General features: G+C 45.4%; 1 protein-coding gene across 1 annotated transcript in view; it reads left to right on the top strand.

Annotated features, from left to right (window-relative positions):
• The window catches only part of znf318 (zinc finger protein 318), a 70,175-nt gene that overhangs the window by 29,294 nt on the left and 13,372 nt on the right, over positions 1-27,509 (top strand). Inside the window, exon 4 of the mRNA XM_055636287.1 lies at positions 88-1,422. Coding sequence (XP_055492262.1) covers positions 88-1,422 — 1,335 coding nt within the window. The remainder of the gene's footprint in view (positions 1-87; positions 1,423-27,509) is intronic.

The raw sequence follows: 27,509 nt of genomic DNA, 5'->3' as shown, positions 1-27,509 counted from the left end.
ACAACAGAAAATAGCAAAATATTGAAAGTGAATATGAAGTCAGAAATGTGGTTTGTCCTAACTCTTAATTTTGATTATTTTCTTCAGTTTGATGACTATCGTGGCGTCATAGTGAATGAAAAGCCTGAACATCTAGACAGATACTCTCCGTTGCAAAGCTATATGCGGTTACCACAGCAAGAACCAAACTTCACTGAATCTGAACACTTCTCTTTCATGCTAGACAGCAACAAAATGCATCGAATTACTGAGCAGGATGGGCTCCCTGGTTTAACTAATACTGACTATCGTTTTGAACGGGTACATCCAACCAAGTATGACACAAAGTCTGAAATGGAAATTTCTTCCGAAAATAAGGACTGTGCCACAGACTTTCTGCTGCCACATGAACAGGCCAGTCGAGGAAATAGTGGATTCTCTCATATACTTGGTTTATTGGCAGAGGTTGACAACAACTTACAAGAAAGAAATTTTGCTGATGTCGAGGATGAAGAAAGGTTCCTGTATGGAGAGGATGAGGAAGAGAAGACTGACTCTGACAAATTTAGATCTCCTGCAAACAGGAATCTTCTTCCGGTGAGACATACCGGTGGTCTGCCTGAGGGATTGTCCAGCACGACAGGTGTGAAACCTGATAAAGAGTATGAAAAGATCCATGACCTACTGAGAACCATTGGCCTCGACATTGGTGTTTCAGAGATTAGCAAATTGGCAGCCCGTACTCAGGAGCGCCTTCATGGGAAAAAAGCGTCAACACGATCAGCTGACTGTCCCATGGAATCCCATAATTCAGGCACCTGGGATAATCGAAGGACCCGAATTGATACAAAATCCCCAGAATCTCGTCCACAATCCCGAATTAAATTACCAAAGCAAGAAAATATGTCTTGCCCAGGTTTGAAAGAAAGTGAGGAATCATTTCAAAGAGAAATGACTTTAAATGTTCAAGAATCTGAGAGGGCAGCTCCACGATATTCTACACCAACTGATCTATTAACCCGTAAGCCTGGTTTATTGCCAACTCCATCACCATCTTATGTTATGCCACCCTATGCTCAGTATCCGTTGCCTCCAATAAACTATCTGCCAAATCCGCCGCTCCCTCCTAACTTTAATCAGTATGACCCTTATCTGGCGTACTCAACTCCTGCCTGGCCAGCATATCCTCCTCCACAAGTTAGTGAGCCGAGTAGTCCAATAGTAGTCATGATGCAACACCCAAAGGTCTCCAAATCCCGTCGAAATCTTAGGGTAATTGAAACGGTCAATTCTTCGAACGACACTGTGGACTACAAACGCGAGGATTCAGTGCTGGTGCAAGTGCAAACAACACCTACTCCAACTCCAGTATCATCCACAAACCGGATTCTGATGTCCAAGTCTACTGAGGAAGAGAAAAGAAAATCTGAGCAGAAGCGGAAGGTACTTAACTGTTACTTCTATATCTTCAGATAAAATTATGGATTTTGTGACCATGTGCTTTCTTTACTTTTGGATAAATTAAGTTAGAAATATCAAAGGTGTTGTTTCCCAAAATAATATTTCAGGAAGATTGTGCTTGACTTCGCTCCTGTACAGCTCTTGATAGATATTTTTCTGAAGGAAAATGGATGATCATTTAAATTTGGATTAAAAAATGAATCAAAAAATGGGTTTGAAGGAAAGTCCTCAGATTCAGAAAAGCAATGTACAATACCAAGAGCAAGGGCCATTGATTCAGTCTCTAGCACTATATTAGGTTATTTGAAAAAATTAGGAATACAGGTGCACAACCTTTTATCCGACGATCCAAATAACGAAAACCTCCGAATAGCGACATTTTTTCGGTCCTTGAAGAAAGGTCCTTGAAAACGTTCACCGAGGGCGGCCCGCAGAGGTGACAGCGGAACCTCCGGTCGGTCCTCGAAGAAAGGGGAACTAAATCCCCATTCATAAAAGAGAAGATGAGGGTATATTGCGCGGGAGGGTTAATAATTGACAATATGCTGCTACCTGCCAGCTGCGTTAAAAAGTTCCCACGGTAGACTCACGATACACAGTGTATCGTGAGTCTTGCGAGGTAACTTTTTAACTCAGCGTGCAGGCAGCAGCAGATTGTCGCTCCCTTCAGTTTCACCCCACCTACACCCCTCTGCTTCCCGGCCACGTGTGTGACCCCTTCCCTCCCCTCTCCAGCTCCCCGCTCATTGCACCGGCGCGGGGGCTTTGTACTGTCTTCACGTCGCGATGCTAGCAGCATAGTGCAGTCACCGGAGACGTCAGGACCAACGGAACACCGACCCCCAGGCCCACTGCAAGCACGGAGATCCCAGATCAGCAACTCCAGCCCAGCCCCGTTCCAACTCCAGAAGAACACGCTCCCCGTATGGGCAGAAGCTGATGGTGTGCAAGGGGTACGTCTTGTTCTTGGGTCGCGCAGCTCGGGCTGTGGGCGAACTGCCACTTGTCGCCATAGCGGCCCATCGGGGAGCGGATTCCTCTGGAGTTGGAGGGGGGTATTGTGCTGTTTGATCGCCCCCTACTATTCCAGGGACAGGGAGACAGGACGTTCACCGAGGGCGGCCCGCAGAGGTGACAGCGGAACCTCCGGTCGGTCCTCGAAGAAAGGGGAACTAAATCCCCATCCATAAAAGAGGTGAGGGTATATTGCGCGGGAGGGTTAATAATTGACAATATGCTGCTGTCTGCCCGCTGAGTTAAAAGTTCCCACGGTAGACACGATACACAGTGTAGGCAGCAGCAGATTGTCGCTCCCTTCAGTTTCACCCCACCTACACCCCTCTGCTCCCCGGCCATGTGTGTGACCCCTTCCCTCCCCTCTCCAGCTCCCCGCTCATTGCACCGGCGCGGGGGCTTTGCACTGTCTTCAAGTCGGCGATGGCTGCAGGTCAGTGCAGTCACCGGAGACGTCAGGACCAATTGGACGTCGACCACCCGGCCCACCGCAAGCACGGAGATCCCAGAGACCCACAGCCAACAGCAGCCCAGCCCAGCCCCGCTCCAACTACAGGGGAACCTGGGTTGCGGATGACGGGGCGCAGCTCGGGGCGTCGTAGGGGCCCATCGGGGAGCGGGTTCCTGTTGGTCCTGACGTCTCCGGCCACCTGCTATCCTCCGGGAACTGTACCGCCCTTGCAGGAGAGTGGGGTTGTTTGCAGTTGCAGAGGGAGGGGGCAAGGGCGGTACAGTTCCCAGTCTCAGCTCCAGTCCAGGGGGGTGGCCGGAGACGTCAGGACCAACGGGACAGCGACCCCCAGGCCCACTGCAAGCACGGAGATCTCAGAGACCCACAACCAGCAGCAACTCCAGCCCAGCCCCGCTCCAACTCCAGAGGAAAACGTAGGGGCAGAAGCTGATGGTGTGCAAGGTGTTCTTGGGGTGGCGCAGCTCGGGCTGTGGGCAAACTGCCACTTGTCGCCGTAGCGGCCCATCGGGGAGCGAATTCCTCTGGAGTTGGAGGGGGAGGGGGGTATTGTGCTGTTTGATCGCCCCCTGCTATCCCAGGGACAGGGAGACACAGCGGCATTTTAGACTGGTGGGCAATCACTTCCAAAGTTCTGCCCACACAGTCAGTACACCTCTCCTTCACTGCATTTCATACAAACATTTATTCTGCAAAAAAAAAACACATTGAAGACTCAAGCTCGCGACCGAGTAACTGCCGGGATCAAGGCGCAAACTCGCGACCTTGCGGATATGAGCCGGGCACTCTACCACTGAGCCAGCCATTAAAATCTACATAAAAAAATTTCCATTCCGAAGACCGACAAATTCTGAATTACGAAAAGTGTCTGGTCCCAAGGCTTTCGGATAAAAGGTTGTGCACCTGTATTGCCAAATTTTGAAAATAATGTTTCAAAAAATGAGAAAGTAAATCAGCAGGCGAGAAAAGGTTAAAAAAAAGGCATAAGAGCAAGAATTGGGGGGGGGGGACATGAATTAGGGGCAGCACAGGTGGGCAGTGATAGTGTTGCTGCTGTCTTACAGCACCAGAGACCCTGGTTTGATTCTGCCTTTCAGTGCAGTCTGTACAGTGTTTGTACGTTTTCCCTGTGACTGATGGGCTTTCTCTGGGTGCTGCCACCCACATTCCAAAGACATACAGGTTTGTAGGTTAATTGGCTTCTGTAAAATTGTAAAAGTATAAAAGTAGGGCATAGAAAGGGTAAGGGCTGATTGTAATCCAGAGGACGGAGGATTTCAGGATTGATTATGAACATCGAAACAATCAGTAAGAGTTTCTTTGGGTATATAAATAGAAAGAAGATGGTTAAGGACAGTTAGAAACTTTGAAAATAAGACTGCTGTAGTTATAACAGGAAACAAACAATTGACAGACATGTTAAATTTCACCTTGGAGGATGCTGCAAATATCCCTGAGATTATCAGATCAGCTAATTTCAAATAATGGGAAGGAACAATGACAAGAGATATAGTAGTAGAGAAAACCCGCGTGGCTAAAGATGTAGAAATCATCAGGACCCAATGACCTACAAAAGATAGACACAAAAAGTTGGACTAACTCAGCGGGTCAGACAGCATCTCTGGAGAAAACGAATAGGTGAAGTTTCAGGTCGTGATCTTTCTTTCACCCAAAATAAGTGACTGAAGAGTATATAGCATAGTGGACCCATTGATTGATTTTTTTTTTAATACTTGCTAAGTTCTGGGAGGGAACTAGAAGATTGGAAAACATTAGAAATGGGAAAAAATGGATTGACTATTGGAAATGTTAGTTCGTTGTTAAAAAAGGAGGAAGAGAGAGGCTGGGAACGAGAGGCCTGTTAATTTAACAGCTATTATGGACAAGAAGGTGGGTCAATAATCAGAGAGGAAATAGCGAATCATTTAGGAAATCTGAATATTAATCAGCATGGTTTTATGAAAGATAAATCACGTTTGACAAATTTGCTCAAATTCTTTGAGGATTTGTCAGAAAGGGAGTTTTCACAACTAGAATTGGATGTAATGCGATCGATGAATGATTGATATTGATTTATTATTGTGATGTGTTCCACGATACAGTGAAAAGCTTTGTTTAAGTTCTATCCAGTCAAATCATGAATACTAACAAGTCGTGCACAAACACAACAGGCAGTGCAAAGTGGAAAAATACCAGATCGCTGAATATATTTACAATAAACACTATTAATGCCGTGGCTCTGCAGTATTGATGTACAGGGTGGTCCAAGGGTCCAAGTTTATGGCTCCCTGAAAGTGGCACCACAAGTCGATAGTGGTAAAGAAGGCATATGGTATGCTTGCCTGCATAGGTTGAGGCATTGAGTACAAGAGTCAGGATGTTATGATGCAGCCTCATAGAACTTTGGCTGGGCCACATTGAGAACATTGTGTGCAGTTCTGTTTCTCCCTCATCTTCCCTGTGTTCACCTTTTACCTACCATGCTTTGTCCTGCACCTCCTCTCTCCAGCTTTCTTCCTTCCCCCCCCCCCATAATCATACATCCCAACCTGAAACATCACCTAACTTCGCTCTCCAGAGATGTTGCTTGACCTGCTGAGTTATTCCAGCACGTTGTGTCTTTGGATCCTGCACCTTCTGTATTATTCCCAGATATACCAGCCATTGTTGTTCCACTGTCATCCCTGCTTGAGTATCTTTCCAGTAAACTTTGGCCAGCTCCTCCCTCATGGTTCCATAGTCCCCTTCGTTCAACTGTAATACTGACATTTCAGATTTTCCCATCTCCCTTTCAAATTCTGTGATTCACTTCCACCTGTCTGTGCATCACTGTATTTTTGTTTTAACTGCACATGCTCTGCGGTGTATTTTGTATTTTGCACTTTCAACTCTGTTTATTTTCACTTTTAGTTTTAGTTAATTGTTTTAGAGATACGGTGTATAAACGGGGCCCACCAAGTCCATGTCACCAATGATCACTTGGACACTAGTAGTGGAGTAAGGAACTGCAGATGCTGGTTTAAATTGAAGATAGGCACAAAAAGCTAGAGTAACTCAGCCAGGAAGCATCTTTGGAGAACATGGAGACTCTTCTTCAGACTGAGACAATAGGTGCAGGAGGAGGTCGAGCCAGTCATTGTGATCATGACTGATCATCCACAATCAGTAACCCGTTCCTGCCTTCTCCCCATATCCCTTGACTCCGCTAACTTTAAGAGCTCTATCTAACTCTCTTGAAAGCATCCAAAGAATTGACCTCCTGTGCCTTCTGAGGCAGAGAATTCCACAGATTCACAACTCTCTAGGTGAAAAAGTTTTTCTTCATCTTCGTTCTAAATGGCCTACCCCTTATTATTAAACTCTGGCCCCTGGTTCTGCACTGCCCCAACATCGGGAACATGTTTCCTGCCTCTAGCATGTCCAATCCCTTAAAAATCTTATGTTTCAATAAGATATCCTCTCATCCTTTAAATTCCAGAGTGTACAAGCCCAGTCTTTCCATTCTTCCAACATATAACAGTCCAGCCATTCTGGGAATTGACCTCGTGAACCTTTGCTGCACTCCCTCAATAGCAAGAATGCCCTTCCTCAAATTTGGAGACCAAAACTGCCCACAATACTTCAGGTGTGGTGTCACCAGGGCCCTGTACAACTGCAGAGTTAGGTGAAATGAAAACGAGAGATTTTGACAGTGATATAGAGAGATAGAGAATAAATGAGTGAAAGATGCAAAAAGGAAACGATGATAAAGAAAACAGGCGTTGTTAGCTGAGGGCTTGGTGCAAATGAATTACAGACAATGAGACTCAACTAGAAGACTTTGAAGCTAGTACGACTTGGGTGGGGAGGGATGGAGAGTGGGGGGGGGGGGGGGGATGCAAATGTTACTTGTTTGTAACATTTGTTTGAGAAATCAATATAGAAACATAGAAAATAGGTGCAGGAGTAGGCCATTCGGCCCTTCGAGCCTGCACCGCCATTCAATATGATCATGGCTGATCATCTAACTCAGTATCCTGTAGCTGCGCTCTCTCCGTACCCCCTGATCCCTTTAGCCACAAGGGCCACATCTAACTCAGCAAATGAACTGGCCTCAACTACTTTCTGTGGCAGAGAATTCCACAGATTCACCACTGTCTGCAAATTTTTTTAATCTCATCTCCGTCCTAAAATTCCCCCTTATCCTTAAATTGTGACCGCTTGTTCGGCACTTCTCCAACATCGGGAACAATCTTCCTGCATCTAGCCTGTCCAACCCCTTAAGAATTTTGTAAGTTTCTAAAAGATCCTCCCTCAATCTTCTAAATTCTAGCGAGTACAAGCCGAGTCTATCCAGTCTTTCTTCATATGAAAGTCCTGCCATCCCAGGAATCAGTCTGGTGAACCTTCTCTGTACTCCCTCTATGGCAAGAATGTTGTTCCTCAGATTAGGAGACCAAAACTGTACGCAATATACCATTGGGTTGTAATCTGCCAAGTAAAATATGAGGTGCTGTTCCTCCAATTTGCAATCGGCCTCACTGACAATGGAGGAGGCCAAGGACAGACTGGACAGTGCAGAGATGGGAAGGGGAATTAAGGTGTTTGGCAACTGAAATATCTGGTTGGTCCAGACGGACTGAGCGAAGGTGTTCAGCGAAATGATCGCCCAGTCTACGTTTGATCTCGCCGATGTACGAGTGCACATCTTGAACAACGTATTGTGGCGGCACCTGGTGGCAACCCAAGGTCACGATGAACCATCGGCTCTAGAGGGCGGCTTCTTGGTGGGGAGGCGCGAGTCACGGGGTCGGTATCCGAGTTGTTATTTAAGGCCGGGCAACGCCCGTGTCAGCTGAGGAGTAGGGAGCTGTATGCAGAAGAATAAACACGTCTAGAGCACACAACTTGTGTCCAACTAGTTTTTGGCTGGACTCCTGCCAGTCACCGCCACAATTGGTGCCCCCAGACGCCCAGGAGTGTAATCCTGGAAGGGAATTAAAAAAAAAAAAAATGCATTCTGCCGCTGCCACCTACGAGGTCAAACTCAACGCTGAAGCTACTTACATTTTGGGCCTCGCAGCCGAGGGTTTGGTTTTGACAGGCCGAATCCAAATTTCACATCCGCGGCATTACAGCTGACGAGACTCGCTATCACTATGTGGTAAGTGCCCTTGACCGGCAGACGGCCGGTCGGGTCATTCCTTACCTGGATAACCTGCTGGTCGTGGGGAAATACACAGGCCTCAAGCAGCTGTTGCTCCGAATCTACGGACTGAGCCGAATGCAACGCGCCTGTCATGCCCTTAACATGGGCGGATGCCCTCGGCCCTCATGAGCAAGATGCTCATGCTCATGGGCGACCACCTGCCCTGCCCGCTCTTTGAAATCACCTGCCTGCAGCAGTTCCCACGAGACCTCCAGCAGCAGCTTGTGGGGGAGAGTTTTGAAAATCCCATCCGGCTAGTGGCCCATGCTTATGAACTGTGGATCTCTGACCAGCAGCAGGAGGGTGCGCTGGAAAACCTGGAGCCACTGGAAACACTTTTCACACAGAGAGTGGTGTGTCTGTGGAATTCTCTGCCTCAGAGGGCGGTGGAGGCAGGTTCTCTGGATGCTTTCAAGAGAGAGCTAGATATGGCTCTTAAAAATTGCGGATTCAGGGGATATGAGGAGAAGGCAGGAACGGGGTACTGATTGGGGATGATCAGCCATGATCACATTGAATGGCGGTGCTGGCTCGAAGGCCCGAATGGCCTACTCCTGCACCTATTGTCTATTGAAACATAAGGTGCAGGAGGATTGGACAGGCTAAATGCAGGAAGAATATTCCCGATGTTGGTGGAGTCCCGAACCAAGGGTCACAGTTTAAGAATAAGGGGTAGGCCATTTAGGACTGAGATGAGGAAAAACCTTTTCACCTAGAGAGTTGTGAATCTGTTGAATTGTCTGCCACAGAAGGCAATAGAGGCCAATTCACTGGATATTTTCAAGTGGGAGTTAGATTTAGCTCTTAGGGTGCAGTGTTATTTTTCCGTCACACATAACGTTTTGCATTTAGGCCAAAAACTTAAATTTTGGTCTCATCTGACCAGAGCACCTTCCTCCACATAGAAACATAGAAACAGAAATTAGGTGCAGGAGTAGGCCATTCGGCCCTTCGAACCTGCACCGCCATTCAATATGATCATGGCTGATCATCCAACTCAGTATCCCGTACCTGCCTCCTCTCCATACCCTCTGATCCCCTTGGGCACAAGGGCCACATCTAACTCCCTCTTAAATATAGCCAATGAACTGGCCTAATTCTAGAACTACCGGAGATTCACCACTCTCTGTGTGAAAAAGGTTTTTTCTCATCTCGGTTTTAAAAGATTTCCCCCTTATCCTTAAGCTGTGACCCCTTGTCCTGGACTTCCCAACATCGGGAACAATCTTCCTGCATCTAGCCTGTCCAACCCCTTAAGAATTTTGTACGTTTCTATAAGATCCCCTCTCAATCTCCTAAATTCTAGGGAGTATAAACCAAGTCTATCCAGTCTTTCTTCATAAGACAGTCCTGACATCCCAGGAATCAGTCTGGTGAACCTTCTCTGCACTCCCTCTATGGCAATAATGTCCTTCCTCAGATTTGGAGACCAAAACTGTACGCAATACTCCAGGTGTGGTCTCACCAAGACCATGTACAACTGCAGTAGAACCTCCCTGCTCCTATACTCAAATCCTTTTGCTATGAAAGCTAACATACCATTCGCTTTCTTCACTGCCTGCTGCACCTGCATGCCTACTTTCAATGACTGGTGTACCATGACACCCAGGTCTCACTACATCTCCCCTTTTCCTAATCGGCCACCATTTAGATTATAGTCTGCTTTCCTGTTTTTGCTACCAAAATGGATAACCTCACATTATACTGCATCTGCCAAACATTTGCCCACTCATGCAGCCTATCCAAGTCACCTTGCAGCCTCCTATTTTCATCTCATCTGACCAGACCACCTTCCTCCACATATAAATTAGGTGCAGGAATAGGCCATTTGGCCCTATTATGTTTGCTGTGTCCCCCACATGGCTTGTGGCAAACTGCAAACAGGACTTCTTATGGCTTTTTTTCAACAATGGCTTTCTTCTTGCCACTCTTCCATAAAGGCCTGATTTGTGGAGTGCACGACTAATAGTTGTCCTGTGGACAGATTCTTCCACCTGAGCTGTGGATCTCTGCAGCTCCTCCAGAGTTACCAAGGGCCTCTTGGCTGCTTCTCCGATCAATGCTCTCCTTGCCCGGCCTCTCAGTTTAGGTGGACAGCCATGTCTTGGTAGGTTTGCAATTGTGCCATACTCTTTCCATTTTCGGATGAAGGATTGAACAGTGCTCCGTGAGATGTTCAAAGCTTGGGATATTTTTTTATAACCTAACCCTGCTTTAAACTTCTCCACAACTTTATCCCTGATCTGTCTGGTGTGTTCCTTGGGCTTCATGATGCTGTTTGTTCACTAATGTTCTCTAACAAACCTCTGAGGCCTTCACAGAACAGCTGTATTTATACTGAGATTAGATTACACACAAGTGGACTCTATTTACTAATTAGGTGACTTCTGAAGGCAATTGGTTGCACTGGATTTTATTTAGAGGTATCAGAGTAAAGGGGGCTGAATACTTTTGCAAGCCACTGTATATAGACATTTGGGGATTAGAGAGATGTGGGTTATGTGCAGGGAGATTAGAGTTAGTTTTAGAACATGCATTCTATACCAGACATAATTTTGTATTCTAGTACAGGTGCACAACCTTTTATCCGGTGTTCCAGAAACCGAAAAGCTCCAAAAACCGGCCATTTTTTCCAGATGTCGTCTGCGCACCAAAGCTCGCGTTTGGCGCCAAACTTGACCCAAAATGACCCACGGTCAACCCAGGTCTGTACTACTGTAGCGGCTGCCTCCTCCCAGGAGACCGGGAGACGCTTAAACATCTGTAAATCATTGCTTAAATGTTAGTCAGTTAGTTTGGAGGGCTTTTATGTGAAGGGGGGTGAAGGGGGTAAACTTTAATTCTTAGTCCCCTACCTGGTCGGAGAGGCGGGGAGCGGTCAATGCCTTACCGGGTCGCTGTGCAGTAAGCTCCGCAGCGCTGTGGCCGGTCTGGCCGCGGGCGGCGCCGGTTGTAGCTCCGACCCCGGCAACTCTACCCCTGGCTGCGAGGCGCTCCAAATCCAGCGCGGCCCGCGGCCGGACGTCCCAGCTCCGAGAATGTCGGGAGTCGGCGGCGTCGCGAGCAATGCCTTACCGGGTCGCCGTGCGGCAAGCTCCGGAGCGCTGTGGCCGCCGACACACAACATCGCGGAGCGTCGCTGGATTTGGAGCCGCGCAGCCAGGGGTAGAGTTGCCGGGGTCGGAGCTCCAACCGGCACCGCCCGCGGCCGGACGGAGCCCCCAGCTCCGCGGCTCCAAATCCAGCGACGCTCCGCGAATGTTGGAAGAAGGCGGCCACAGCGCTCCGGAGCTTGCCGCACGGCGACCCGGTAAGGCATTGCTCGCGACGCCGCCGACTCCCGACATTCTCGGAGCTGGGACGTCCGGCCGCGGGCCGCGCTGGATTTGGAGCGCCTCGCAGCCAGGGGTAGAGTTGCCGGGGTCGGAGCTCCAACCGGCGCCGCCCGCGGCCGGACGGAGCCCCCCAGCTCCGCGAGGTTGGGAGTCGCCGACCAGGTAGGTAGGGGACTAAGAATTAAAGTTTCCCCCTTCACCCCTACACCACCACCACCACATAAAATCCCTCCAAACTAACTGACTAACATTTATGCAATGATTCTCCCGGTCTCCGGGGAGGAGGCAGCTGCTCCAGACTTTTCAAGCCGCCCGCGCTACCTACCTAATCTACGCTAAAAATCTTCCATTCTGAAATCCGAAAATGTCCGAAATCCGACAAGTGTCTGGTCCCAAGGCTTTCGGATAAAAGGTTGTGCACCTGTAGCAATGTTACAAAATTTTGAGATTTAAAAAAATCAAGTCTGTAATCTATCCCATCAGATAAAGCATAAAAAGAAGTTTAAGTTGTCACCTAATTCACTTTCATATCTTCAGTATTAAAAAGGTTATGGCAATTTTCATACTCGGTAATTAGCATCTTCTCTATTGCTTTTCCATTGACTTAACACAAAAGCTGTGACCGAGGACAGTCAAAAGCCCATAACTTTCTTAAAAATTAAGAGAACTAAAAGAAATGTTCAGTTATTATAGATTGAAGCATTCTGAAACAAATATGAAACAATCTTACCTAGATGACTTGAAATTAAAGCATATAATTAATTAGTTAGTTACCTAATTGTAGCTAATTACAAAATTCAATTACTAGATCTAAACATCTATCAATATCTTAAGAATAGATTAACATTTTTAAATACCCTAAGTGTCCAAATAACATTCACACAAGAATTCACAATATAACAATTTTTAAATCTCATTGTCATGGATTTATAGGCCAAATGGAAGGAATTTAATGTTTAATACCTGTAAATTAACGGCCATTTAAATCAACTTGCCTGTGGGTTTTTCTGGAACGCGACCATTTGGAACGTTGACCCTCAAACGCGCCAAAATCGCGCACACGGCCAGTGGCAGAATTGCAGCGCCACTGAAGGTAAGTATTGTAACATACCTAATTCTAGACCCAAGGAAGAGCAAACCCATTCTTCGCCACCCCATCTATCTGTGTGCTCCCTTCAAGTTCTATGTAACTTTCCCTATAGGGGTCTCTATTCTACAGCATTCCCAAAGGTCCTGCCATTTACTGCACAAATCCTATCCGAGATTTTGTTATCAGAATACAGTAACTTGCATCTATCTGAATTATAATTCACCTGCCATTCCTCAGCCCATTGACGCAGTTAATCAAGATTCTATTGTAATCTTGGGTAACCTTCACTGTCCAGCAATTTTGGAATCATTGCAAACTTATTGACAATGTCACCTCTGTTCAAATCTAAATCGTTAATATAAATAACAAACAAAAGTGGACCCATCACTGATCCCTGTGGCACACCACTCGTAACGAGCCTCCAGTCACAAAACAACCCTCTACCAGACCTTTCATCACTTACCTTCAAGTTAATTTTGTATCCAGTTGACTACTAGCTCACCTTGGACACCATGTAATCTAAACTTCCAGACCAGCCTACCTTATGTAATCTCGTCAAATGCCTTGCTGAAGTCCACATAGACAACGTCTACTACACTGTAATTGTCAGTTTTATTGGTCACTTCTTGAAACATTCAATTAAATTCATCAGATGTGATTTCCCATGCAAAATGCCACACTGACTATTCGGAATCAATTCTTGCCTTTCCAACTGCTTATAGATCCTGTTTCTCAGAATTGTCTCCAATAATTCACTGACCAGTATGTCAGGCTCATCGATCTATAGTTTTCAGGCTTTTTCTTTGCAAAGCCAGTCTTAAATAGAGGCACAACATTAGCCACTCCAGAGTTTCCAGCACCTCGCCTGTGCCTATCGATGATGGATGCATCTCTGCCAAAGGCCTCGCAATTTCTTCCCTAAATTCCTCACAATGTTCTTGGACACACGATCAGGTCTCAGACCTTAATCCACCTTTATGCTGTTTTAGACCTGCAGCATCACATCTTTTATCATGTGGATTCTCTTCAAGACATCACTACACTGAGTTCCTTAGCATTCATGACCTTCTCCACAGTAAATACAGATGTGAAATATTCACTTGATATCTTGTCCATCTCTTGTGGTCCACACATACAGTAGATGACATGATAAATTTATTAAATGGCCCTATTCTCTCCCTAGTTATTCCAAAGGAATCTGTGGGGTCTCTGTCTTAGAGGAAGACTTAACTGGTTTATGCAACTTTTGCCCAAGAAGCTCTGGTTATGATGATGGTAATTGTGGAACTAAGTGAAGGCAGTCCCAGTTAGCTGGTCAAAAGGTGCGGATGGTGTGGTCAAGCTCAAGTTTGTTGTCAAATGCAGGATTATGGTGAGATACAACAAAAAATCTTGCAGCACCAGCATCACAGACATACAAGCTCACACAAAGACACAAAAACAAATTATGTAAAATTGCACATAAATTACACTTTGTTCAAAAAAGAAATAATGCATAAAGTCAATTGTGCAAAAGGGTAGCGATAAAGCAGAGCAAGAAGGAATGATTCATCTTGACTGACAGATTTATAACGAAGTAAGGTAAATTCAGGGGGACAGGAATGGAAACATGTGGAAAAAGTTGTATTTGAAGTTTCAGGAAAGGAGTATGGATTTGGGAGATGAGAAAAATTTCAAAGTTTTTGATATGGTACGGAAAGTTTCATATTTTGTTTTAGGAAAATTGATTTTACTGGCAATGCCCTTGAGCTTTGTTGCCCATGGGAACATTATTATGAGTTTGAATGAACTGCTGCAGATGTCCTGGTGTTGGCTATGATCAATAGTCAATGGCGCAATATTTCCATATCAGAGCCGTGTCTAATTTGGAGGAGAACCTGCAGGTGGTTGTGTTCCCATGTGCCTGCCACCTTGTTGTTGATGATGGAGGTTATGACATTTCAGGCACGTCCCGTGAGTAATTACTGAAGGTAGGCAGTGAGTTGGCATTAATAAAAAATCTTAAACCGCGTATGCGCAGATTATTCTCTCCGTAAAAAATAAAAATAAGTAACAATTCAATTTTCCCAAGGCTTCTAAATCTACTTCATGTTTTAATTACTGAATGGGTGGGGGACGGAGGATGAAGGCAGGTGGAGAGATGGTGGGAAAAAGGGGAGCACACCGGGACGTTGAATCAGTTGTCATCTTATTGAATGTCTATACTAATTCAAGGGTCCAATTGGAGGGAGAGTTCCATTCACAGCGTGTGGAGAGTCTGTGCCAGGGGTTAAAGATGCGGGGAGGGCAGGAGAGTTGAGAAGGAGGGGATCAGAGATCATATCAGACTCACTCACTGCTGTCGCAGTGCTCCAGGCAGTGAAACCATCCTCTGCATAATATAATCAATTCCTAGACTTACAGACTCAGAGATCGTTCCTGCAGCTCGGGTTGTCAAACCATAAGCATTAGGAGTGCTCACTACAGATTGCAGGGATAGCACTAAATAGCAGCAATCAGCATAGGAGATGGGAAGCATTGTTTATGCTTCCTTACGTTTAACACGGCACGGATGACTGACACATTGAAATTCAGTTTTATGGGATTATAACATTAAGTTAATATTCCATTACTGTGCCTGAAGTACCTCCTCATCACTTGAATGCGGAGAACACAAACCACTCTGCCCGGTCTCACCCTCTGACATCTAGAATATGAAGGTGTCGTCAACTTAAAACCTCCCAGGCATAGGGATGCAGAGATATGGGTTGTTAACATTGTACTACGTCACTTCACCGATGGGCACCAGCAACATCCCTGTCCATGGTCATACTCACGTACTGGTGATTATGCCATGGCACTGACTACAGCGCAACGGGTCCAGTCATTGCTACAATGGATAGGATGACCATATCTGCGGGCTATAATAACATGTTTTGTTTATGATTAGTCAAGCAGATTAGACAGGGACACAAGACCTAACTAGATGTTGCATATCCCATGGACCTTGGATTGCGTGTGATCACGCATCTACACTAGTATGTCAAGGTTCCTAAGAGCCTTATAGGCTCTGACAGCTATATTGTTAGTTACATAAAACCTCGTTAGAAGGAATCACTACGAACATTCACCAGATGGTTATATGGGTCTGGCATATACAGGAGTGTACATTGACATTGAGTCTCACACTCCACCAGGACCGAACCGCTATACCTCAGCAGCATGGATGGACCCCATCCTAGCGGTTGCAGTATGGTCAAACTATTGATCTGTCCATATATTCAGAATAAACCTATTGCCAGATCAGGGGTATTTGCCAACTCTATGTTAGGTATGGTTCATACTTCCTCCAGGTTGAGGGAGGTTACTATTGCCACTATTGTTCATTAATAGCATCAACATGTCTATATCTATGTCATGTCTGAATGCATTCTTAATGTTCACTCATCAGTGGCCTACTGATGCAGTGTATGACGCCTGGGCTCGTTTCCACGGCATGAAATCACAGAGCTTTAAAATCTTCACGTAGTCACTCACGTGACTCCGAAGTAAAGTAGTAAGATTAAACGAGAACTTAACAGTTTGAAGTTTGATCTTTATTTTGTGAGGAGTAACGTTGAGGGATTACGTGCCCTCAACGCCCACCCTCAATATATAGATCAAACTAATAAACTGATGTCTCATGATCTTTACTATCTTACTTCAAATATTGTGTCTATCCTGTGATTTCACACCGCTGCTTCGAAGTATCTTTGGCTTGTGAGTAAAGTGTGAGTCTTTGGCTCGAGAGTCTTCGGCAAGGAGGCTGAGGAGAGGAGGCAACGCATAAAGCTCGAGAGGACGGAGCGCGGAGAACACGTGTCGGGGCAGATGAGACAGTGAGGCTTGCAGAATGTGGGAGCCCAGGGACACAGGGAGCCTCTGGCTGCTACAACTGTGGCAAGTGCGTCCAGCTTCAGCTCCTAAAGGACTGTGTTGGGGCACTGCAGAAGCAGCTGGAAAAACGAGATTTTCCTGCACAAGACCTACAGTGAAGTAGTCACGCCGAGGATACGGGAAGAACAAAGGTGTGTGACGGAAAGAAAAGGTGGAAACTGTGGAGTGTAGAAGACCCAGGGGGCTGTGCCTAATGAAAACAGGTACACCCTCTTGGGAGCTGTCTGGGGATACAATGTTCCAGTCCGAGCGGTGGACACGTCGGTGGCTCCAATCCTAGAGATGGGACTCGACCGGCGAGACCGACATCGGGCAGAGCCCTAGTGGTGGGTGACTTCATTGTCCGAGGAGCGGACAGGAGATTCTGTGGTGGCAGTCGAGATGCGAGCATGGTCTGTTGCCTCCCTGGTGCCAGGGTTCAGGATGTCATGAGCCGAATTCGGATCATCCTCGAGAGGGAAGGTGAACAGCCAGTAGTAGTTGTGCACGTAGGAACAAACGACATCGGAAAGAAGAGGAAGGAGGTTCTCTAACAGAGTTCAGAGAGTTGAGAAGTAGACTGAAATGCCGGACTTCTAGGGTGGTTATCTCTGGATTGCTTCCAGTACCTCGTGCTAGTGAGGACAGGAACTGGGAGATAGGGGATCTGAATGTGTGTCTGAGGGGCTGGAGCAGGGAGCAAGGATTTAGATTTATAGACCACTGGGATCTCTTCTGGGCTTGTGACCTGTACAAAAGGGACGGGTTACACCTTAACTGGAGGGGGACTGACATTCTGGCAGGCAGGTTTGCTAGGGCTACACGTGCGGGTTTAAACTAAATAGTGGGGGGGAGGGATTGACAAATTGGGAGTATAAAGATGGAGTTGAAGAGGAAGTGACTACATGAAAAATGACAAAAGATTCTCGAATTAATGGGAAGGAAAGCTCAAGAAGGGACAACAGAGTAAGGTCAGGGCCAATTGCGAGCGGTGCGAGAGGGGAAGTGAATACAGAGGTCAAAGTGCTGTATATTAATGCGCGAAGTATAAGGAATAAAGTGGACGAGCTTGAGGCTGAGTTAGAAACTGGCAAGTATGATGTTGTGGGAATTACTGAGACATGGCTGTAAGAGGGCCAGGGCTGGGAACTGAATATTCAAGGGTATACCTCCTATCGAAAAGACAGACAGGTGGGCAGAGGAGGTGTGGTTGCCCTGTTGGTGAGGAATTAAATTCAGTCCCTTGCAAGGCGTGACATTGAAATAGGAGATGTGGAGTCAGTATGGATAGAACTAAGGAATTGTAAGGGTAAAAAGACCCCAATGGGACTAATCTACAGGCCCCCAAACAGTAGCCTGGACATAGGGCGCAAGTTGAATCAGGAGTTAAAATTGGCATGTTGCAAAGGTAATGCTGTGGTTGTTATGGGAGATTTCAACATGCAGGTAGACTGGGCAAATCAGGTTGGTACTGGACCCCAAGAAAGGGACTTTGTAGAGTGCCTTTGTGATGGATTCTTAGAACAGCTTGTATTGGAGCCTACCAGGAGAAGGCAATTCTGGATTTAGTGTTATGTAATGGACCGGAATTGATAAAAGACCTCGAGATAATGAGCCATTAGGAGCCAGAGACCATAACATGGTCAGGTTTAATCTACAATTGGAGAGGGAGAAGGGTAGATCGGAGGTCTCAGTGTTGCAGTTGAATAAAGGGGACTATGGGGCCATGAGGGAGGAGCTGGCCAAAGATGACTGGAAAGATACAATAGCAGGGATGACAGTGGAACAAAAATGGCAGGTGTTTCTAGGAATAATACAGAAGGTGCAGGATCCGTTCATTCCTAGGAGGAAGAAAGATTCCAAGGAGAGAAAGGGACAACCATGGCTGACAAGGGACGTCAGGGACAGTATAAAAATTAACGCAAAGATGAGCGGGAAGCAAGAGGATTGGGTAATGTTTAAAGAACAACAGAAGATAACCAAAAATACAATACGGGGAGAAAAGATGAGGTACGAAGGTAAGCTAGCCAAGAATATAAAGCAGGATAGTAAACGCTTTTTAGGTATGTGAAGAGGAAAAAAATAGTTAGGACCAAAGTTGGACCCTTGAAGACTGAAAAGGGGTACATTAATTTATTATGGGGAACAAGGAAATTGCATTGGTTATAATGTGAGGTTATCCACTTTGGTAGCAAAAACAGGAAGGCAAATTACTATCTAAATTACATCAAGTTGGGAATCAGGGAAGTACAACGGGGTCTGGGGGGTCCTTGTACATCAGTCCATGAAAGTAAGCAAGCAGGGACAGCAGGCAGTTAAGAAAGTAAATGGCATGTTGGCCTTTATAACAAGAGGAATTGAATATAGGAGCAAAGAGGTCCTTCTGCAGTTGTACAGAGCCCTAGTGAGACCACACCTGGAGTATTGTGTACAGTTTTAGTCCCCTAATTTGAGGAAGGACATTCTTGCTATGGAGGAAGTGCAGCATAGGTTTACAAGGTTAATTCCCGGGATGGCGGGACTGTCATATGCTGAGAGAATGGAGCAGATGTGCTTGTACACTCTTGAGTTTAGAAGGATGAGAGGGCATCTCATTGAAACATATAAGATTGTTAAGGGTTTGGACACGCTAGAGGCAGGAAACATGTTACCGATGTTGGGGGAGTCCAGAACCAGGGGCCACTGTTTAAGAGTAAGGAGTAAGCCATTTAGAACGGAGACAAGGAAACACCTTTTCTCAGAGAGTGGTGCGTTTGTGGAATTCTCTGCCTCAGAGGGCGGTGGAGGCGGGTTCTCTGGATGCTTTGAAGAGAGATCTAGATAGGGCTCTTAAAAATAGCGGAGTCAGGGGTTATGGGGCAGGAACGGGGTACTGATTGGGGATGATCAGCCGTGATCACATTGAATGGCGGTGCTGGCTCGAATGGCCTACTCCGGCACCTATTGTCTATTGAGGCGCGACGGTCCCGTGAGAGTCGCGGCATCTTCATGCGCCCGCACAGCCATCTAGAGCGCGTGACGTCATTTGAAGATGGACACAAAATGCAGGAGTAACTCAGCGGGACCGGTAGCATCTCTGGTGAGAAGGAATGGATGACGTTTCGGGTCGAGACTCTTCAGTCTGAAAGAAGGGTCTTGACCCGAAACGCCACCCATTGCTTCTCTCCAGAAATGCTGCCGGTTCCGCTGAGTTACTCCAGCAATTTGTGTCTATCTCAATCTTCTTGGCCCCGCTCTGGGAGTATTAGTGGGGGCGGATCCGGATCTGCAATGGCTGTGAGCCCCAGACTGAGTTCGGCGATCGTTTGCCTGCTTCTGCTGCTGTTGGAGGTGAGAAGTTGCATCGCGCCAGGGTCTTGGGCATGTCCCACTCTGGCCGTCAGTTACGTGACAGGACGCGGGCGCATGAAGATTTTGTTCGCCTCAAAACCCCGGAGCGCCGCGCGATAACACGCACAACTCCATACCCCTCCAGTGGGAACGGCCCCGCGCGGCCTCACGATGCCCGTGCGCCTCAACGCGACGACGAGGTTGCGTAATTTGCGTGCCACGGACACGTAAGTGGGAAAGGGCCTTAAGCTCACCAGTGCTCTCTTCAGTTTTAATATTTTTTTATTTTATACAATTTTTTAACAAAACAGAACAAAAAAAAACTGAAAAAGACAACAGGAAAAAAAAGGAAGGAAAAAAAATTAAAAAAAATAATAATAATAAAACAAAGCCGCCAGACATAACAGTATTGGTACAATCCACATGGTGCTACACAGTCATGCATTGCAAAAGCAGAAGTAAAGGTCACAGGACTACATCACTGCAGATAATATGAAATTATGAAATTATTGGACTTTGAGATGGTTGATAAATGGTCCCCAAACACTTAAAAAGTTGTTTGGTACCTTGGAGTTGTAGAAGCGTATCCTTTCCATCTGTATGATTCATTGAGCCATTTTTCGAAGCAGGGGGGGTGTAGATGATTTCCAGTCTGTTAGGATCATTTTCTTGGCTGCCACCATACCAAGCATCAGTGCTTGTTGTTCTTCAGACGTGAAGTACAAAGCAGTCTCTGAGCATCCAAAAAGTGCCAGTTCTGGATCAGGGAGAATATCTTTTCCATAGACCCCAGAAAACCACTTAAATATTTTAGACCAGTATCTTTGTATATGAGGACAGAGCCAGAAAATATGTGTTAAAGAACCATCTGCACTTTTGCATCTGTCACATAATGGAGAAATAGCAGGGTAGATTCGATGTAATTTGGTCTTTGAGTAATGGAGTCTGTGGATGACTTTAAACTGAATCAGTTTATACCTGACATTGATCGAACAAGTTTGGATTCTGGTCAGACCTTCATTCCAAGTGTCGTCAGACACCTCGAAATTCAGCTCAGTAGACCAGGCTTCTTTCAGATGGGTAACCAGTGCTCTCTTCTTAATGATGTTCTAAACAGTTGATTTTGGTAAGTCGAAGGTGTGGCTACTGTCTGAAACAGTTTTATACTTTTCAGTCTCATAATGGCTTCTTTGACTTTATTGGCACATCTTTGGTCCTCATGTTGATAAACAGCAATAAAAGTTTCCAACGGTGATGAAAAGACTAGAGGGAAGACTGGCCCTGAATGCTGAGAGCTCTGTATTACCTGCATTAAGGAGGCATTTAAACAGACATGAGCAATTACAAACACCTGTGAAGCCATGTGTCCCAAACATTATGGTGCCCTGGACTATGTGTAAACACAGCTGTAATGTCTACATGGTGAAACCAAAATGCATAAAATATCCTTTGATAAAATCTGACAATGTGCATTTTAACCACGTGATGTTTTTTTCAATTTCAAATCTCAAATTGTGGAGTACAGAGGCAAATAAATACATAATGGACATTTACTGTAGGAATTTAATTATTGGAACTTCATTTGAACTGGAATCTAAAAATGATGCGTAACTCTGGAAGCACGTCAAAATAAAGTATCCAATGATAAATCCTCAACTAGAATGCAATTCCTTTCTATTTTCAGTTGGAGGCATGCTGTGAAAATCCATTATGAAATCTGTAAAGTTAAAATACCATCCTGTCCTCAAAATCAACATTTTTGATTCCCTTAAGAGAGGATGTGGTAGCGTGAGATGCATTTAAAAAGTGATTAATTATGCTAATTCTTGGGAAAAGAGAATTGTTGTATTACAGAGGCCCTTGAGGAGATTTGAAGAATGTGGAATACTTCTAATAAAGGAATTAGGAGGACAAAAAAGGGCCTCCTAATCATTTCATAATAAATGAAATATTATTGGCGAACAAGATTAAGATGAATGCCAAGGTATTTTATAAATATATTAGGAGTAAAAGAGTCGCACTGATAAGGACGAATTGTTGGGTGGATAAACCTTCAGGGTCTGATGAGATGTCCCAGGCTAGTTTGGGAGGCATGGGGGGGAATTGTTGGGTCCGTAACCAAAATGTTTGCATCTTCATTAGCCTTAAGACTAGACGACTGGAGGAAGGCAAATGTTGTTCCGTTGTTCAACAAAGGGCCAAGATAAACCAGATAACTGGAGGTCAGTGAGCTTTAAATCAGTGGAAGTAAAGCTATTGTAAAAAATTCTAAGGGAATTTGTCTGCTCTTGGAAAGACGAGAAATAAAACTGAAGGTAGACAAAAATGCTGGAGAAACTTAGCGGGTGAGGCAGCATCTATGGAGTGAAGGAACAGGCGACCTTACGGGTCGAGACCCTTCTAAACTGAAGTCATTGTGGCCTTGTTAATGGCAAACCCTGCATTTTAATTTGTTTTTAAAAAAAGAGACACAAAGACTCTTCAGTTTGAAAAAGGGCCCCGACCCGACATGTCACCAATCCATGTACTGCAGAGATGCTGCCTGACCCACCGAATTGCTTCAGCACTTTGTGTGTTTTTCTGTAAGCCAGCATCTGCACTCCTTTGTTTTATCACTAATTTGATTGAATTTTTTTTGAGAGAAACTAAGTATGTTGAGGAAGGCAGTGTGATAGATGTTGTTTACATAAACTTGAGTGAAGTCTTTGGCGAGATTCTGCATGCCTGGTTGGTCCAAACGTTTGGAGTGCATGGGATTCCAAGCAACTTGGCATAGTGAATCCAAAATTAGTTTTGTGACAGGAAGCAGAGCATAATGGCTTTTCGGATTGGGTGTCTGTGACCGATGGTGTACTTCCAGGGTTCTGGGACTGTTGTTTACAATATAGATTTATACCTTGAATGTGAATGTATGCTTATGAAAAGAAAATTTGCAAATTACATGAAAATTGGTGGTAAATAATAAGAGCGGCTGTCTAAGGCTACAGCATGATACTGATCAGCTAGAGCATTGGGTGGAGAAATGGGGGATGAATTTAATTTAAGTTGCATGATAGTGCATTTTAGAGGATAAACAAGGTAAGACCTGCACCGTAAATGGTAGGTCTCTGCAGAATGTTACTGAACACAGAGACCTTGGAGTACAAGTCCGTAGATCCCTGAAAGTGTCAGCACAGGTAAAGAGGATAGCGAAGAAGGCATGTGGGACTCTTGTATTCATCGGCCATGGCATAAATATTAGAGTAGCGATATGTTATAATTTTATAGAACATTCATTAGGGCACACTTGGGTCTGGCTAATAATTTCCACAGGTAAAGGTATGGCAGCATGAAGAGTTTTTTGACCTGGCATAGTGGTGTAACATCAAGTAATCAGTTGGAAGAAAGCAGGCCAAGGGGTGGTCGTCATATTGGGTGAGACTCTGGATCAGGTCTGAGTGTGCTGAGGCAAGATATCCAGTAGGTAGGAGGGACAGGTGAGGCAGAGGCTGGTATGTAATAGGTAGAACCGGATGTGGGGAATGGAATTTTCCAGGTGTAGTGGGACGGTGGAGTGTCGTGGCTGGTCGATGATAGGTACAAATAGATAGCGTGGTGGGGGGGGGAGATCAAACATATAGAATTGAGAGGTGGAGCGTGGGGGTAGACAGGTAAGTAAAAGGCAGAACCAGATAGGGAAACGATGGTGGGCAAATGAACCAGATTTATGGAGGAGGGGATAGGAAGAGCAAACCAGAGGAGAAGTTAGGTGGATAACTGGGTGATGGGCAAATGGAACCTGATGGCATGGGAGTAATTAGTTTAGGTCAGCATTTCTCAACGTTTTTACCCTTGCAGTACCTTTGAAATAATTTTAATGTCTCAGGGAACCCCTCCGAAAATTATCATATATCGTTTTTAATCTCTTTCTCTTTCATAAATCTAAAGTTCATACGGCAAACATAATATATTTTTCTGCTAAGTTTAAGAAAGAACTGCAGATGCTGGAAAAATTAAAGGTAGACCAAAATGCTGGAGAAACTCAGCGGGTGAGGCAGCATCTATCGAGCGAAGGAATATTGAGCGACGTTTCGGGTCGAGACCCTTCTTCAGACTGATGTTGGGTTGAGGGGGAAACAAGAAAGGAAGAGGTAGAGACAGTAGGCTATGGGAGAGCTAGGGAAGGGAAGGAGGGAGAAAGCAAGGACTACCTGAAATTGGAGGTCAATGTTCATACCGCTGGGGTATAAACTACCCAAGCAAAATATTAGGTGCTGCTCCTCCAATTTGTGGTGGGACTCAGTATGGCCATGGAGGAGGCCCAGGACAGTAAGGTCGGATTCGGAATGGGAAGGGGAGTTGAAGTGCCTAGCCTTCGGGAGATCCGGTTGGTTAATGCGAACTGAGCGGAGGAAGGTTTTTCTGATAACTGGTTTAAGCAAAAAATAACTCGTGTTTTTCTCAAGTTTATTGACAATGTAAAAAAAAAAACAAATCAAACTGCTTGTTCAAAACTGAAGCAAATAAAGGCAAACCAAAGAACTAACCTTGGAGGAGCGAGAGAAAGAGAAAGGGAGAGAAAGCAACATGTTTTAAACAAACTTTTAACAAAAACATACATAAAATTAAAATTTGGATAAACTATCAAAAATAAACAAAAGCATGAATTTTTTAAATTCATATACATCCCTAAATGATGGGAAGAAATTACTAAATAACATGGGTGAATGAGGGACTATACCTGCACGCCAGGAAATATAGACAGGACTGATGGAGAACGTGAATTCGTCTGTACTCCTGTCCACTGACCACTAAAGGCCGTTGGGTCCCAGCATCACATGGGAGGGCTGGTCCCCCAATGCAATATTCCACCTCTCCACCAATAGTATTGTTGGCCAGGGGGGGGGCTTTCTGGAGCGCTAGTATGGGTGTTGTGGGCTGAAGGGTCTGGTTTCCAGAGAGCTAGTGTGGACATTGTGGGCCGAATGGGTTTCATTGTGGGCTTCATAAGAGGATTTCAGTATAGGAGTAGAGAGGTTCTTCTGCAGTTGTACAGGGCTCTGGTAAGATCACATCTGGAGTATTGCGTACAATTTTGGACTCCTAATTTGAGGAAGGACATCCTTGTGATTGAGGCAGTGGCAGCGTAGGTTCACAAGATTGATCCCTGGGATGGCGGGACTGTCATATGAGGAGAGATTGAAAAGACTAGGCTTGTATTGACTGGAGTTTAGAAGGATGGGGGGGGGTCTTATAGAAACATATAAAATTATAAAAGGACTGGACACAAGTTAGATGCAGGAAAATTTTTTCCAATGTTGGGAGAGTCCAGAACCAGGGGCCACAGTCTTAGAATGAAGGGGAGGCCATTTAAGACGGAGGTGAGAAAAAAACGTTTTCACCCAGAGAGTTGTGAATTTGTGGAATTCCCTGCCACAGAGGGCAGTGGAGGCCAAATCACTGGATGGATTTAAGAGAGAGTTAGATAGAGCTCTAGGGGCTAGTAGAATCAAGGGATATGGGGAGAAGGCAGGCACGGGTTATTGATTGGGGACGATCAGCCATGAACACAATGAATGGCGGTGCTGGCTCGAAGGGCTGAATGGCCTCCTCCTGCACCTGTTTTCTATGTTTCTATGTCTTATCAACTTCAAGTGCAGTTTCATACCATTTCAAGCAGGGCACTAAAGACAGCGAGTCGTGACCTCTCCATCTTGCAGAGACTGAGCCAAGCCCACACTTCTGGGTTGTATAGTCCTTCCCCCCCCCCCCCCCCCCCCCCCCCCCCCCCCCCCCCCCCCCCCCCCCCCCCCCCCCCCCCCCCCACTCGAAGGGGCTTGGCCTTCATGGCGTGATTAACAGAAGAGAGAATCTCAACACTTTTTAAACACTAATAACTTTTATTTTTCATCGATGGGAAAAATCCTCACCTGATGAGTGGAGGGGGACTGAGTAAGATGGTCAAATCACAGGCGTACGTGGTAGCGTTTTTTCTAAAATCAATAAAGCGCAAACAGGAAGTGGTCAAGGCTAGACTTTTAATTATATAGAAGGCAAGGCAACTTTAATTAGGCAAGGCAACTTTAATTAGGCAACACAGCTTTAACATTTCCAAACCAAAGGCAACACAGTTTTTGCATTTCCAAACCATAGGCGACACAGCTTTAGCATTTCCAAACCAAAGGCAACACAGCTTTAGCATTTCCAAACTATATTTTCAAACCACATTAAGGGCACTGACAGATCAGTAAAACCACTCACAGTTTAGTAGACATGTGTTCAGTGTTATTCACAGCTCAGACTGAGAGACGTGACCCTCTCGCTCCCCTGGCTTGCAGAGACTGACTGAGGCACTCAACACTTCCGGGTTTTATAGTTCCTCCGGAAAGGGCATGGCCTTCAGGAGAGAGAATCTCACCATTTTTAAAACACTAATAACTTTTTTATTTTTCATTGATGGGAACAATCCTCTTGTCCTGCGCAACGGGGGGGCTCTGAGTAAGATGGCCAAAAATCACAGCTGTAAGTGGCAGCGTTTTTTCTAAAATCAATATACAGAACAACAGGAAGTGACCAAGATGAGACTTTTAGTAATATAGATGATTACTAGACAATAGGTGCTAGAGTAGGCCATTCGGCCCTTCGAACCAGCACCACCATTCAATATGATCATGGCTGATCATCCACAATCAGTACCCTGTTCCTGCCCTCTATCCATATCCCTTATCTCCGCTATCCCTAAGAGCTCTATCTAACTCTCTCTTGAAAGAATCCAGAGAACCAGCCTCCACCGCCCTCTGAGGCAGAGAATTCCACACACTCACAACTCTGTGAAAAAGTGTTTCCTAATCTCCGTTCTAAAGGGCTTACCACTTATTCTTAAACTATGGCCCCTGTTTCTGGACTCCCCCAACATTGGGAACATGTTTTCTGCCTCTGGCGTGTCCAAACCCTTATATGTTTCATATAAGATCCCCTCTCATCATCCTAAATTCCAGAGTACACAAGCCCAGCCACTCCAATCTATCAACATGTGACAGTCCCGCCATTCCGGGAATTAACCTCGTGAACCTACGCTGCACTCCTTTAATAGTGAGCATGTCCTTCCTCAAGTTTAGAGACCAAAACTGCACGCAATAGACCAAAACTGCACGCAATTACGTCAAAATTATATAACAGACTTTAGATTTAGACTTTGTTCCTCCCACACTGTTGAGTGCATTGGGCAGCAAGCTTTCGCCATTCTGTTCGGTATGTGCGACGTCTTCCACCCTCAATAGGCTTCCTTCCAATTCCTTCTGGAATGTTCGCCTTCATGTGAGTTTTGGTCGACCTATTTTCCTTTTTCCATCAGGTTGCCTTGTCATTGCTATCTTAGGTGCATATAATGGTGACATTCTGAGTACATCCTGCAAATGTCATCCTGCGTACCTCTATGTCCTGGGTGAATATAACAGGTTGAAGACTTTATTATAATACCCAAGAATTTTCCAAGAATATGCCCTACGTATATAATAAAAATATGGAATTAAACACAAAAATGACTCAAAAATGCATTTACATATGATTAGCCTATTTATCACAATTTATCTCGGAACCCCTGGTGACCTCTCGCGGAACCCTAGCGGTTGAGAGACGCTGGTCTAGGTAACGAGGGGGGGTTGAGAATATGAAGAAAGGAAGAGAGAACGGACACAAAGTGCAGGTCAGGCAGTAGAGAACATGGAATGTTTGTAATTGTTGTTACTGAGGAAATGGACTTGCGCTCAT

This window comes from Leucoraja erinacea, chromosome 5, assembly GCF_028641065.1.
Source record: "Leucoraja erinacea ecotype New England chromosome 5, Leri_hhj_1, whole genome shotgun sequence".
Lineage (NCBI taxonomy): Eukaryota > Metazoa > Chordata > Chondrichthyes > Rajiformes > Rajidae > Leucoraja > Leucoraja erinaceus.
This window is presented reverse-complemented; position numbering and strand designations above follow the sequence as displayed.